The sequence below is a fragment of the Culex quinquefasciatus genome, chromosome 2 (assembly GCF_015732765.1).
Source record: "Culex quinquefasciatus strain JHB chromosome 2, VPISU_Cqui_1.0_pri_paternal, whole genome shotgun sequence".
Classification (NCBI taxonomy): domain Eukaryota; kingdom Metazoa; phylum Arthropoda; class Insecta; order Diptera; family Culicidae; genus Culex; species Culex quinquefasciatus.
The window spans coordinates 84,752,667-84,768,626 of record NC_051862.1 but is presented as its reverse complement, the minus strand read 5'-3'; the positions used below and the strand labels follow the sequence as shown (position 1 = coordinate 84,768,626).

The 15,960-nt window shown below is 35.6% G+C and overlaps 1 protein-coding gene across 6 annotated transcripts in view; it reads left to right on the top strand.

Annotated features, from left to right (window-relative positions):
- The window catches only part of LOC6042530 (fat-like cadherin-related tumor suppressor homolog), a 660,890-nt gene that overhangs the window by 537,007 nt on the left and 107,923 nt on the right, over positions 1-15,960 (top strand). For 3 of the 6 annotated variants that reach the window (XM_038257354.1, XM_038257353.1, XM_038257352.1), the window contains exon 9: positions 161-316. The exons of the other annotated variants lie outside the window; for them this stretch is intronic. In XM_038257354.1, coding sequence (XP_038113282.1) covers positions 161-316 — 156 coding nt within the window. The remainder of the gene's footprint in view (positions 1-160; positions 317-15,960) is intronic. 6 annotated transcript variants of the gene reach the window in all.

The following is a 15,960-nucleotide window of genomic DNA, read 5'->3' as shown; positions in this document are numbered from 1 at the left end:
GTGTGTGTGCGCGCGCGCGATTGTTTGCGAATTTAACTAAAATCCCATCAAAATTCGCAAACAAAATCAAAATCCTGTGATAATTTTGGTGATGGTTGCGTTTGTGTGTGTGCGTGTATTTGTGGTGGTGGTGGTGAAAAATGGTGGTTTGACCGAGCAGAACGATTACGCAGCAGGCCACGAGGATCTGATGTATCAAGCGCCGGAGCTGGAGCTTGGCCAGATGCAGGCGGCCGATCCGGACGCAGGCCTGGAGGAGGGCACTTGGGAGACCTTTCCGGACAAAGATTTCCGCGGACTGCAGGTGGTGCTGCGGGTAAATGCAAATCTTTCTCTTTTTTTTTGGGATTTAATTCTACTTCTTTGAATTCTGCTTGTTCAGTTGTACAGAACTGTTTTTGCTCTCTTTCCTGTTGCGATTGTTTATTTGTTTTGTTTACCTGCTAGATCATCGGCATTATTTCACGTTTGGTTAATGATTCGTTTCATTTTTTGTAATAAATGTCTCAAAGATACTGAGCTGACTCTGAATGAGGTTGATAATTTCCTCGATTTCTTGATACTTGAACTCGCAGCAGACTGCCGAGAGTAAATTATTCTCATATTTGGATGAGAGGATAATGGAAATCACGAGAGAGCTATGCCCTCTTGTGTTCATTCGTTCATTGAAGCAGTTCATCTATACTGAGTGTCGTAAATTGGCTTTGAAGTCGTGGTGGCCTAAACTGTATAGACAATGACAATGTTGGGTCAAAGGTACTGGGATCAATCCCCGATGTCGACCTTTTTTTACGGGTGTACATTTTTGAGGATGAACCTGAGAGAAAAATGCTCTCGGCCAACAAAATCTTTATGTTCTCGTCCATTCACTGAAAATTATTTCTCTAATTCTGACAGATTATATCTCTCAGATAGATGTTAAAGAAACTGGAATGCTGGAAATTAAAACAAAAATCACGAAATTGATTTGGTGTTTTGAACCAAATTTGACTTAATTTTGATTAAATAACAGAATAAAAAATACAATTCAAAAACTGAGACACATACTTTTACTTTGCTCCGTTTTGATTTTTCTTGCAAATTTTAATTTTTGAAGATTTGAAAACTAATTTTTTCATGTTTGTAGTATAAAGTTCTCATTTTTGTATTTTATTTTTCTTAAAACCTCCAAAGATTCTGAATGAATATTCTAGAAATATATTAAACATGTAACGTTATTTGTAAGTATCCAAAATTTATAATTATTTCGAAATTTTTGAATACTTTATCGCAATTCAAAAAATGCAGTGTATCCCACATTCCACTTTTTAATTCAAAGTTGCTGGGAATCAGCAAAATTTAAATTGAATGTATTACATATTTTATGATGTAAAATTACATCGGATTAATCTTAAACCTAGCATATCAAGGGAAAATTGTTAATTCACACATTTTAAGAGAAAAAAATTACTAATATTTATGACATAAAAGATGTATTTATTCCCAGATGTAATTCCGCAGATGTTTTTACTGTGTTTATCGTTGTTTTGATGAACTTAAGTTTGAATGTACTCATTGGATTGGAAAAGTCCGTCAAAATACAACTTTTAATATGTAAAAAAATTCAAAGACAAAGACTCCTTCAATGTAAAGTATTTTGAAATTTTTTTTTTACAGATTTCTTACCTACATTTATTTCAAGTTCTGGCATGGAAAAATGTTAAATTAAAAATAGATTATAATTGGATGATTCAAAGATGTAAAAAATGCAAGGATATTGCGGCTTCTATTTATTGCAAAATTCATTTTTAAGTAAAATGGTTTTACAATTTTAAAAAGGTAGAAAGATTTGAAAAAAAAAATATGTTTGGTGTATTAATTATAAACTCTGAAAATCCTGAATTTTCACAAATTTGAGAGTTAATTTAAAATAAATAATAACATTTTGAAAAATTGAAAATTTGTACGATTTCAAAACATGAAAAATTTAAGAAGAAGGAATATCGAACATGTTTAAAATAAAATAGTTTGAATGAAGTCTTCTAAAATAAAGAAGTTCATCCAATGAAAACATTTTGGGTCGCAAAAAAACTCTATTTAAAAATTTAAATTTTATCGCAAATTCTTCCATTTATGAGAATTCCAAAATTTCTGAAGGCGTAGAAATTTAAAGACATCGAAGATTTTCAGGATTTCAAAGATGTTTTTCTTGAATTAACAAGAAAATATAAAAATTATACAAATTCGTAAAAAAATATATTTTAATTTAAGAATTATTCAAAGTTGATTGTGCAAGATTTGGTTAAAAGTTGTTCAAGAATTTTCAAGATTGTTCAATGCTGTTTAAGACTGTAAAAAATTATTCAATATTTTTCAAGGTAGTTCAACATTGATCAAGATAGTTAAAAATTTTGTTAAAGATTGCTCAAGATTGTTAAAAATTTGTTCAAAAATGTTCAAGATTTTGTTCATGACTGTTCTAGATTTTTCATGGTTGTTAAATGCTGTTTAAGATTATTCAAAATTTTGTTGATGATTGTTTACGATTTTTAAAGATTTTTCAATATTGTTCAGTATTGTTCAATATTGTTCAATATTGTTCAAAATTGTTCATGATTTTGTATAAGATTTTTCCAGATTGTTCAACGCCGTTCAAAATTATACAATATGGATCAAGATTGTTCAAGGTTTTGTAAAAGATTGCGCAAGATTGTTCAAACATTGTCTAAAATGCTGTTCAAGATTATTTAAAGTTTTGTTGATGATTGTTCAAGATTGTAATAGGTTGCTCAAGAATGCTCAAGATTGTTCAAGAGTTTGTTGAAGATTGTTGAAATTATTACTCAAGAATGTTCAAGATGGTAAAAGATTGTTCAAGATTGTTCAATGGATTTTGTTCCATATTGTTCAAGTTTTTTTAGATTGTTCAAGATATTGCACAAGATTGTACAAAATTATTTAAAAGATTTTGTTGAAGATTGTAAAAGATTGTTCAAAAATGTTCAAAAATGTTCAAAAATGTTTGAAAATGTTCAAAAATATTCCAAAATGTTCAAAAATGTTTAAAAATGTTTAAAAATGTTCAAAAATGTTCAAAAATGTTCAAAAATGATCAAAAATGTTCAAAAATGTTCAAAAATGTTCAAAAATGATCAAAAATGTTCAAAAATATTCAAAAATGTTCAAAAATGTTCAAAATTGTTCAAAAATGTTCAAAAAAGTTTAATTATGTTCAATAATGTTCAAAAATGTTCAAAAATGTTCAAAAATGTTCAAAAATGTTCAAAAATGTTCAAAAATGTTCAAAAATGTTCAAAAATGTTCAAAAATGTTCAAAAATGTTCAAAAATGTTCAAAAATGTTCAAAAATGTTCAAAAATGTTCAAAAATGTTCAAAATGTTCAAAAATGTTCAAAAAAGTTTAATTATGTTCAATAATGTTCAAAAATGTTCAAGATTGTTCAAAAATGTTGACGAATGTTTCAGATTCATTGTTCAAATTAAAAGATTTAAAGATTCAACCTGATTCAGCTCCAACTCTCGTATCATTCGTTAAAGATGAGCTCCACTTGAGCCAATTCTTTTACGCTTAAAAAGAACCATGTAATTTATGTACATTTTTTGTTGCTGAATGAGCCATATTCAAATCCGTTTTATGTTGCACATCCAACCTCATCGTTAGTGAGCCAAAAACATAAGTAATCCTAGCGTTGCATATTGGCGTTAATTTCATTTTCATTCGCTGGAAAAAAGTTTCGCTCATTTCGTTTGCATTTTCTTTCGCCTCATCGCTCGTTTTCCCTTTTTGATTTTTTTTATCTGTCTAGTCAAGTTGGTCGTTGGTTCCAGGTCGGGTTCAACCTGTTTTTAGTTTAATCTGTTTTTTTTCCTTTCGCTAAAACATTTTTTTCATCATCGCTTCAAACATTCCATTCGCCGACGATTTTCTAGCTTTAGTATTCGTTCATTATTGCTAATGAATTCCACCGCGGCGAACGACCGAAAAACCCCTCTTTGTGAAGAGTCTCCGCGCGCCATTGTCGGTGGAATCGTCGTCATCGTCGTCGTCCTTAGTCGCTCCATCTGTTCCATATCTTCACGTTTTCACATGGGGTGGGGATTGAGCTGCCAAATCCACATAATCTCCGTGGGTTCGTGGGTGGTGCGAGATCCTTTCGTATTTTTTTTTGTTGGCGAGAGTGCATGTCCTCGGCACCTTCTATAAAACATACACACACAATGGCTCCGGGAATGTACCTTTCTACCTGTGACTTTGTATAATTGCCAGCAATCCTTGGGATTTTTTGCTTGCAGAATTATGTAAAATTTACAAAGAATTTGCACACCACATCACAGAAAGGTACTGGGAACGGATCCCCCTTCACAGCATTGGTAAATCGCTTGTTTCTCCAACTTTCAACCCCATCATTCTATCTACTGTTCGGTGATGAAAATCATCAATCATTCCAATTAGTGAGCTTGTGCTCGAGCAAACTTTGATCTATGCGTGTAGAATGTTTTTGTGCTTTGATGGTTTGTGAGCATGAATTGTTAAGTCCTGGGAAATGATGATAGTTTTCCGAGGAAAATATTCTTATTAGTAAAAAAAAACAGTTAGTGAAAAAAAACTGAGTCACATTGAAATCACGGTTCAAAGAACAGACATTTTCAGCAATTTTGCAAAAAATACGGAGTTTGCATGTTCTGTTCATTAAAATAAAACAGGTGAGTAATCAAACAGGTACATTGCAACTCCAAACTTTTGCAGATATTTCAGATAAATTTAAAAAAGGCAAAAAACTTACATACAAAATCTTAAACCTTGTGGCATAATATTAAAAAAAAACATTATAGGAACATATTCAAAAACATTCTAAAAGTCGCCATTTTTGCAGAATCGAAAAAACGAAAACCTTTAATTCTTCACGATATTTGTTTCCTTTTAATTTATCAATATGTACGATGTTTCATTTTCTCAGTTCTCACAATTTTTAGTCACCCTTTTTCCTTCGAATTTTCTTTGAAAACTATGAGAAGATATATATAATTCTGTATAATTTTTAATTATCAAACACACAAAATTTTATATTTTGAATTGGAATGAAAGTGATTGTCCGCAAATGTCATATTGAAGTTCTAATGAGGCGTTTTTATTAATTGTTGCCTAAAAATGCCTCATTGAGCAACTCTCTACCAAAACCGTAAATTAATTTTATTTGTATTTTTTGGTTTGGTTCAAACTTTATGGAGGCCTTCCCTATGACCAAAGAAGCTTTTTTGTGTCATTTGTTCACCCATACAAGTCTCCATACAATTTTGGCAGCTGTCCATACGAAAATGGTACGTAAATATTTAAACAGCTTTAACTTTTGAGTGAATTTTCTGATCATTTTGGTGTCTTCCCCGAGCAGGGGTAAATAACACGGGAATACCATATTTTGGTATTACTTGGCATAATAACAAATATCAAAATGTGCCCTTAGTTGCCCAGTAATAGTTGGTATAATACCATGAAATCATACCAAAATACTGCAAAGCAATACCACAACGTGCCATTCCAAGGGCAAATGAATACCAGACAATAACAACTTTCAGGGTAAATAAAAATATCATTGGACAAAAAAAAAGTGAGAATTTTCTATAGGATACCAACGGGAATTCAATTTGGCTTATGGGATTTAAATGAGAAATGGGTAGAATTTTGATGCTATATTTAAATCATTCGAACAGGCAGGAAAACGAAGTGTTGCTTTAGAGAGCCAAAAAATATCAGGTAAAGAAAACTAGAGGAATACTGGAATCGAACTCATGACAGGTAAGGTGCAGACACCATTTTAGCTACCCGTTTACCAACTGAGCTATCAACGCTTGTTGAAAAACGAATTGCTGCTGCATCAACATGTTTTAGCTGCAGGCAAAAATATCAGGAAATTCAAAGAAAGAGAAACAAACTAAACCAGAACGAGAAAGGCTTTAGCCCAGGCAGCGTGGCATTTTTCGTGGGATTTTCGATGATGCATGATTCCAACAGAATAGGATTCAACACAAATCCAATATTGAAAGGATTTGAGAACGAAGTTCGAATAGACCGATTCTTCGGCTCCTTTTAAAAAAAATCCAAGTTTTTTTCAGCGTTTTGGCTGTAGTGGCAAAATAAAAGAAGAAACCCCCCAATGTTATTACATATTTGGAAAGATAATTGATTTTCCTACAAAGAAATATCATGCAGAATGAACCATATAGTACCTGTGCTTCGCCTGAAATAAAAATGTAGCGTGACGGGACAACATCGTAAAACTGGACTTATAAAAGGCACACTACAAAAATCGCTACAGTTTTGCCAGTTTGATTTTTAAAAACTTTTGCTCTTCTAAACATTAACACAAATTAAAAAACGAATCTTTTGCTCCATGAACTGAGAGAATTGAATGAAATTTGAGTTTTTGCCATCCATTTCTTTTCGTGACGGGACAGCGAAAGGAGCAGATGTATGAAAAAACTCCTCTCCCGTACAATGGCTTGCAGACCACTTTTGGTCAATGTTCTTGGCTTTTAAGGTAAGAAAACGCATTTAAAGCACATTGCAATTATTGCATCCTAATAAAAATGATTTTTTTTCATATTAAAAATCATATTGAAAATTGAAAAATGTGACATTTTGGTGTAGCTTTGCTAAGAATCGGTCAATACCACATGCATACCATCATTTTGGTATTGAAAGAGTTATTTTATCAAATTAACAAAGATTGACATTATTTTTTTTGAGTTTATCGATTATGACGAAAAAGGCACACAATGTTAAATAAAATCCATTCTAAAATCTTAAATTTTTCACGTAAAACCTATTGTTGTCGTAAAGTTAATCGTCTAAATATATAAATGTTTGTCTTATCATTTTCAAATGTATCAGCATACTTTTAACAATGTTACACTCATCCCACATATTCGGAACGGTTTCCAGATCGGCCAATGTTCAAAAAATCACAGCAAATCGACAATTGAACTTAATGATTCGCTTTTACCTTCATTTGAAAGCTTTTCTTGCGATCTTTCGAATGCAGTATCGAACATCTGCAAATTTTAACTTTTATATGAAGTTTTTGAAGAATTACTTTGACCCTTGAAATCCACAAATTCGGAACACTTTTTTCTTACTAATGTAAACAAACTTTGGATCTCTCCAGGAGTACATATTTATTACCAAATAATGACTTCTCACACTGAAACCAATGAAACTCAAGCTTAGTGATGTTTTATGAATGGTCTGATAACTTTTTATGTGAAAATATCAGTTAAATTCAGGTGTTCCACAATTGTGGGAGGCACAATAACATCCCACAATTATGGAACAGGCCATTTGGAGGCAGTGTTTTGCTGCTCTGGACAGAATAGTCTTGGAATGAAGTTTTTTGTTCAAAAAGTACTACTTTTAGTAGTTAAATTGCAAGATAATGTCCAATCGAAGGTTCTAAAAATAGTAAGGTCGACAGAAAAGCTACTTTTGGCATGCTATTGACAAATTATCATAAAAGTGTTCCGAATTTGTGGGTGTTCCGAATATGTGGGATGACTGTAAACAGCATTTAAAATAGTTTTTTTATGAATCAACTTTATTTAAAATATTTATGTATAAAATACCTTTACAATACCAATGTATGGTATTTCCTAATTTATAAAGATAATTAAATGACTTTTTTAGACCAATATGAAGTAGTTGGCTTTAATTTGGAAAAATTGTTTTTAAGTATGTAAGTAAGTAACAGAATGTCAAAATTCGACATTTTATTAAAATTTGCCCAATAACAAAACAATACCAAAATTTGGTATAATACCACAGATTAGTATTAACTTACACTTTAGGCATTTTTTTAAGGGCTCGCGAAAACCAAACCATTTCCCTTGTTATTTACCCATGCTCGGGTCGTCAAAGTTGTAGGTATTGTTGAAATTGGTACACGGGAAAAAAATGCTGATTTTTTATTATTTTTTTCACAAAAACTCAATTTATCATAAAACGTATTTTTATTTTCGAGATTTTTTTATGTGTTTTAGGGGACCCGCAACTTTTGAGCTATAGAGAAGTATGGTCAAAAAACCCGATTTAATATCACCAGAGGTGAAATAGAGCCTTTCTTACAATATGATGAAACTCCGAAAAATATATTGGTGCAATTATTTTTTCAGAAACATAATGATACCACCCGGTGAGAATTTTACTTAAAGCTTCGAATCTTTTTAGGATAAACCTCGAATGCCATTTTTTTTATTTCAGAGGTACATTATTTGTCGCAAGATATTTAAATTTAATTAAGAAAAACATATTGGATTGACATTATTAAAAAAAGGGTACTCAGTCTTCAATGTTAGTCTATGATTAACTGAAAAAATATGTATCGCTATTGCACTTTGTCGATCTATTATGAGAAGCCAGAAAGAACACTTTCACGCGCAGCGTAAAACGCGTAAGCGTAAAAGCGCTTGCGTTGAAGCTTCAACTTGACGACTTGTTGAACTTTCGAGCGAGAACGAGCCGGGACTTCGAATTTTGATGTTCAGTATATGATTTTGTATAAATCCAAAAATTTAATAGGAAAAAATAGGGTAAAAATAAGACGAAAAACACTAAAATCGCTATATCTCTGGAAATACATTTTGGAAAAGCTTCAAATTTTGGGCCCAAACAGTTTATGGCGCATGTTTTCGAATGACTTTTTGTTTGAAACTGAATTCGTTTAATTTGACAGTGTTATCTGTAAAATAGTCCAAAAAGCAACCGAATGTATGAATTTATCGAAATATTTGCAGTTTTTCGATTATTTAAAAATAGTGGCCATGAGTGACCATTTCCAAAAACGTTTTTTTTTTTGAAAAGTTCAGAAAGTTTGTTAAAAAATGTCCAAGAGACATTGAAGATTCAACATCTGGTTGCTGAGATACAGTGACTTTAAGAAAAAGAAACACGAAAATTGAAGTTTTTAAGTCTCATCCAAACAACCCACCATTTCCTAATGTTGATAACTCAGCAACTAATGGTCCGATTTTTAATGTTAAAACATGAAACATTCGTGAAATTTTCCGATCTTTTCGAAAACAATTTTAAATTTTTTTTTGAATCAAGGCAAACATTTCAAAAGGGCCAAACATTTAATTTTACGCTCTTTTAAAATGTTTGTCTTGATTAAAAAAATCATTGCAAAAGATTTTTTTATCGAAAAAAACACTCAAATTGTTTTAAAAACTCGTTTCTCGTTACTGAATTGTAAAACTTTTTGGAACAAATAATTTTAAGGGAAATTTAATGTACTTTTTAAATCTCCATTAACTCAGAAAGGCAATTTTTTTATTTAGAACATTTTTTAATTTTTTTTTTGTTTTAACTCTTTGTCCTAAGGGTAACTTTTGTCCCTGATCACGAATCCGAGGTCCGTTTTTTGATATATCGTGACGGAGGGGTGGTACGACCCCTTCCATTTTTGAACATGCGAAAAAAGAGGTGTTTTTCAATAATTTGCAGCCTGAAACGGTGATGAGATAGAAATTTGGTGTCAAAGGGACTTTTATGTAAAATTAGACGCCCGATATGATGGCGTTCTCAGAATTCCGAAAAAAAAGTATTTTTCATCGAAAAAAAAACACTAAAAAAGTTTTAACAATCCTCCCATTTTCCGTTACTCGACTGTAATAAATTTTGGAACATGTCATTATATGGGAAATTTAATGCACTTTTCTAATCTACCTTGACCCAGAAGGGTCTTTTTTTCATTTAGAACAAAATTTTTCATTTTAAAATTTCGTGTTTTTTCTAACTTCGCAGGGTTGTTTTTTAGAGTGTAACAATGTTCTACAAAGTTGTAGAGCAGACAATTACAAAAATTTTGATATATAGACATAAGGGGTCGTCATCGATCATGGCCGTTCATGGTCACCCGCGACAGACACGGACGACGAACAAAGAGAAATGCAAAAAGTAACTTTTTCAAAACTTTTTTTTCGTAAAATCGCGATAACTCGTGATGTTTATAAGCAAACCCTTATGTCTATATATCAACATTTTTGTAATTGTCTGCTTTACAACTTTGTAGAACATTGTTACACTCTAAAAGATAACCCTGCAATGTTAGAAAAAATACGAAATTTTAAAATGAAAAATTTAGTTCTAAATGAAAAATGACCCTTCTGGGTCAATGTAGATTCGAAAAGTACATTAAATTTCCCATAAAATGACATGTTCCAAAAATTTTTACAGTCGAGTAACGGAAAATGGGAGAATTTTTAAAACTTTTTTAGTGTTTTTTTTTTTGATGAAAAATACGTTTTTTTTTTGTAATTCTGAGTACGCCATCAAATCGGACCTCGGTCCGTTTCCGAGTCCATGCCAAAAAAGCCGTGTTCCTCATCTGCTAATCTCCGAAAAACACACAAATTCAGACATTTTCGTTCCGCAAATCGTTGCCCCATCGGCTGCCGGCAAAGCTCATCCCGGGCTTACCCTTACGAATGTGTGTTTGCGCTTTAAAGTAAAACATTCATTTGCCCTTTCCTTCTGTACGCGTCGTTCGTTGACAAGGGAATACTGTGCTGTCACGCTGTTGGGCTGACAACGTTGACAGCATATTCGGGCGAAAACCGGGCCAAAGGATTATGAATTTATGTCGGGGAGGGAATTTCGCCAAATTTATGACAATTCGCGTAAGCCTAAACGACGAGTTTAGGGTTTTCGGCGGGGCAAAGTTTGCGATGCTGAAATTTCCGTTGAGGAGCGACGATTAGTGGATTAAAAAGTCACTTAAGCTTTTAGAGCTAACTTTCAAACTAATCTCCACCGCGAAGTGAATGTGAAAGAGATGATTTTTAACTGAGGTTCAACTTTTTCAATTCAAAATAGTTTTTCATTTACCTCACAACATGCTCTATTTACATAGCAAGAATAAATCTGCTTTCATTGCAAACAAATACATGCAGATTGGACTCCCCCCAAAAGAGATCACCGCACATGAACGGGGGTCATAAATGTGATGAAAAGAGCTTTTTATTAGTGCAGACAAAAAAAGAAGTGATGAGGACACCCATCGCCCTGGGCAAGGACATTTCTGCTGTAAAAAGCTACAACTTGTGCTGGCTGCTGCCACTGATGAGAGTTTGAGCCGTAGAGATCATCAACAAGTTGGATTCTCTGGGTCGCCCCCCCTCCTCGTCATCCGCCTACCTCCGTCACCATCAGTGACACATTTCGCCGTTCATTCTGACGGCGGCTCAGGTCACATTTAGAAGGACCTAAACACTGACGACGGCGAGTACCTGAGTTTTGTATTAACACTAATACGGTGTGCCCGGCTGGAGGCTCCGTTTGCCAGAACACGGTGTTACACGAGGAAGTGATGTTGAATGAAATTGAATCATTTGTATTTTGAATTTGTATTTTAATTATTGCTGACCAATTATCAATTTAAAGACAAACTTGGCTAGAATATCGTCGCGGATACATGACGAAATCCAGTCAGCAATTCATTATAATTGCCAACTCCAAATGATGCGATGATTTTTGAAAGCCTCGATAGTCATAATACAATCTGTGTTCACTGTCAAACTTTGCTCTTTAGTAGCTTTACATCAAATCAGTTTTTGATCAGATAAATACTATCAACAAATTTTGGCTTTTTTTGTCATTTTCATGAATGACCATCAAAATAATTTTTTATCATTCTTCTATATTGAAATAACTTGAAAAATGATTTTAAATTTTTTTTATTTAAGTTATAAAAAGAGTGTTAAATTATTAAAAAAAAGCATTGAAAAGAAGAATGAAAATGTAACATAATAGTAGTCCACTATGAACGCCGTAATTTTGTTATTGTTTCGAGAAATTGAAATTTATTGGTCATCTACGACCAAACTTTTGACCAACATACAAAAATCAAAATCAAATAAATCAATTCACAACATTCCCTTGGCGTTGTCGAAATATTGGAAAATTGAAATCATTGTTTTCGAAAAGATCAATAAAGTTCTAAAAAGCAAAATATAGAGAATTTCAGCTTTTCAGAAATATGTTTTTCAAAAAGGGGCAAACATGGGCACTATAAGGAGCGGCCGTGGCTGACTGGTTACGGTGTTCGCTTTGTAAGCGAATGGTTCTGGGTTCGATGCCCGAGAAAGTAAAGAACACAGAAATTAGAAATGATGAATATGAACGAAAAATCAAAGTCGCTCGAGGCGGGGTTCAAACCCCCGTCCTTTGGATTGGTAAGCAAAAATGCTAACCACTAGGCCATGTCGACTTGGTGAGCGTGGACTGGAATTAGGAATACTGTTACAGAGAGCGAGTTGTGGCGCTATAACCACGGCGAATAGTGTCCAGGGCATTCGTGGAAATACAATGTCCCATCCCAGAGGGTCCCGGAGTACCAAACCTTCTTAGCATGGTGCTCCCAACGAATACAACCAAAATCTCGGAGCGCTTCTTTTTTTTTTTTGAATTAAATATACTTTATTGAATCTTTCTTATAATAATTACATTTGGTTTACATAATAAGTGGTCAGCTGTGGCTCTTCAGCTTTAGTTTGCTTTTCGTGATTTAAACACTGTTTATTTTCATAACTTTAAAAGTATATGATTTATCATTTTTGTAACACTAGGTACAATGAGGAAAAAAAAATGTCAAGAAAACATAACCTAACCTAAAACTAACTTAAACTTATCATAAACTAAACCAATCCTTGAATCAAGGGGTATTCAGAAATAGCACATTTTTCCCTGAATTTCAAACATTTCTCTTGAATCTTCTGATCCAACGTTTTTACTTCTGCTAATTCATGAACCTCACTTGATCTTGTCCAGCCAGGAACATTCAAAACCATTTTGAGTACCTTGTTTTGGACACGCTGGAGCTTCAATTTATGAGTTCTAGCGCAACACTCCCAAACAGGTACTGCATACTCAATAACGGGGTAAATTATTTGTTTGTAAACAGCTAACTTATTTTTCAAAGAAAGCTTTGATTTTCTGTTAATTAAAGGATACAAACACCTGATGAGAATGCTGCACTTGTTCAATATTTTGTCTACATGCTGCCGAAACAAAAGTTTCGAGTCAAGTATGAGACCTAAATAGACAACTTCCTTTGACCAGGGTATCGAAACATCATTCATTTTAATCAAAACATCATCCTTTGGGGCAAATCTGGCCGATTTGGAAAGTGGAAAAATGATGGTTTGAGTTTTGGCTGCATTTATGCGAATTTTCCAGTCGCCAAAGTATTCGGAAAGAACGTCAAGACCCTTCTGAAGACGGCCAACTAAATATCTGGTTATTTTACCCTTATAAATAATGGCAGTGTCATCAGCAAAAAGTGACAACACACCATTACCAGGAAGAGTAGGCAAATCAGATGTAAAAATATTGTACAGAAGTGGGCCAAGAATACTTCCTTGGGGAACCCCAGCAAAAATGTTATCAAAGCCAGGAGCTTTCATATTTTTCATTTGTTTTACTGCAACTTTGACTTCCTCACCAGAAACATGGGAATCTGCTGGAAATTCAAAGGTAGAGTTATTAATTGTTGAAATACTATTGGCAACTGATGTTTCTTTACGGCTGGTCATGGAAGCGCCAAGATTATGAGAACTAACAAAATGAAGCCCAAGTGCATTTGCCTTTTCCTCAGATGTAATCAAAGGAGAATCCTCAACAATAAGAGGAGGAATAGGCTTTGGTTTGTTTTTAAGAACTTTTGAAAGTTTCCAAAATGGTTTTGAATAATTCCCAAGCTGGCTTACATGTTTTGAAAATTCTTGATTTCTGATATTGTCAAGTCGGTCTTGTATGATTTTGTTCAAATTGTTCACTGAAATCTTTTGTCATAGTCCCCAGTCCGTTGATATTGTCTCCTATAAACATTCCTAAGTCTAATCAAGTGTTTAGTATCTACGTCAATATCAGTTACCTTAAAATTAACAGGAACCTCCCGAACGTTGGCAGCCTCTGCTTGGTTGATAGCCTGCTGGATCACCTCCAGCGAACGATCAATATCGGCAGAAGTTTCCGGGTGTTGATCATAGTCGATGTTGCTGTCTACCACTTGCTGAAACTGCTGCCAGTCAACGTTGTGGTAATCTTTCCGGGTTGGTTGCCGCTGCGGAGTAACGGAAGCTCCAACCTCCACAACCACCGGATAGTGATCAGAACTCAACTCTTCAAACACCTCAGGATGAGCCACGTTCTCAGCCATATTGGTAATGAAGAAGTCGATGATTGAGTGATTCCCAGACCGAGCCACCCTCGTTGGACGATCCGGACTCACAACGTTGTAGTATCCGTTTTGCAGATCGTTGTGCAGAATCACTCCGTTCCGATTCCTCCTGCTGTTGCCCCAAACTTCATGCTTCGCGTTGAGGTCACCAGCGATGATGTACTTTGCGCTCCGCCGTGTCAGCTTCTGGATATCGCTCTTCAGTTTTGCTGCTGAACCATCTCTGGCATTCACCTGACGTGGACAGTATGCAGCAATGAAGAGTACTGGGCCAACCGAAGTGGGAATTTCCACCCAACGGCCTCGATGATGTCCAGCTTAAAGTGTGGCAGCCGGCGTGGCTTGAGATCACGATGAACAGCGACAAGCACACCTCCTCCTCCAGACGTGGTCCTGTCGAGCTGCGTCGCGATCTTGTAGTTTTGCAGATAAACTTTTTCACCGGGCTTCAGATGAGTTTCCGTGATGGCAGCTACGTCGATCTCCTTCTCGCGAAGAAAATCCACCAGCTCTAAGTTCTTCCTCCTAATGGAGCAAGCGTTCCAATTCAGCAGCTTGAGGGACCTACGATCCATACTGGATGACGAACGAGGTCAGCACTTCAATCTGCTGGGTCTTGGTTTTGCATCCACGCAGTGCAGCGGACATCTGTTTGAAAATATTGAGGAGTTCGGTTGAGGTGTAAAGATCATTACCATTTTCCTCAACTGCTGGTTCTTGGGTTGGTCTTGGCTCCTGGCTGAAGCCCGGTGGTGGCGGTCTCGGCTCCTGGCTGGAACCCGGCCGTGGATGATTCATCTCAGCTCTCTTCCTGGGATCCAACGGCAACGGTGCCAAGTTCGGGACCTGGCGTCGCGGTTGAAGAGGTGGAAATTTTGCTCCACCAGGGCTGGAGGAGTTCTACGACGCTGAGGCTGATTCTTCGTCGATGCTTGCTGCCGAATTTTCACGAACTCAGCTCTCTTGGGGCACTTTCGGTCGGTTGACGAGTGCTCACCGTTGCAGTTGAGGCACTTCACCAGCGAATCTTGGATGCACTGGGATGTGATGTGCGCATCGGTACCACATTTGGCGCAACGACGCTTCAGGTGGCAGTTCTTACCTCCGTGCCCGAAGCCCAGGCAGTTGAAGCATTGTGTGACGTCACGGTGCACTGGTCGGTATCGCTCCCACGACACGATAATGTTGAAAACCGCTCGGATTGCCTTCAGCTCAGGAAGCGTCGTCGATCCCTTAGCCAAATGCAGCAGGTAGAGCTGGTCACGGTACTTGATGTCTTTGTTGCGTCGGCTCATTTTGTGCACGGCCAACACATCCAGTTTCAAAACTTTTAGCTCGGCAGCTAATTCCTCCACTGGCATGTCGTACAGACCTCTGACGACGATTTTGTACGGCTTATCCATGACGACATCATGGGTAAAGTACTCCGCCTCGTTTTCGGTCAAGTAATCCTTGACCAGTTGATAGTGCTGCCTGGATTGCACCAGCACCTTAAATCCGTCCTGACACAGACGAATGTTGCCTAGGACTTTCCCAGACTTGATGAGTTCAACCAGCCCCGCTCGAAAGTCGATCGTTGCTGCTGATTGCCTCACATAAAAGGAGGCAGTTTCTCCTTTCGCTGTTTCACTTCATTCTCCTTTGCTTCCGCTACCTGGTCCTCGTCAGGCAGTCCAGCGAACTTGTTGTTCTTCAATAGCTGCTCCTCGTGCGACGAAGAGTTCTCCTCCTC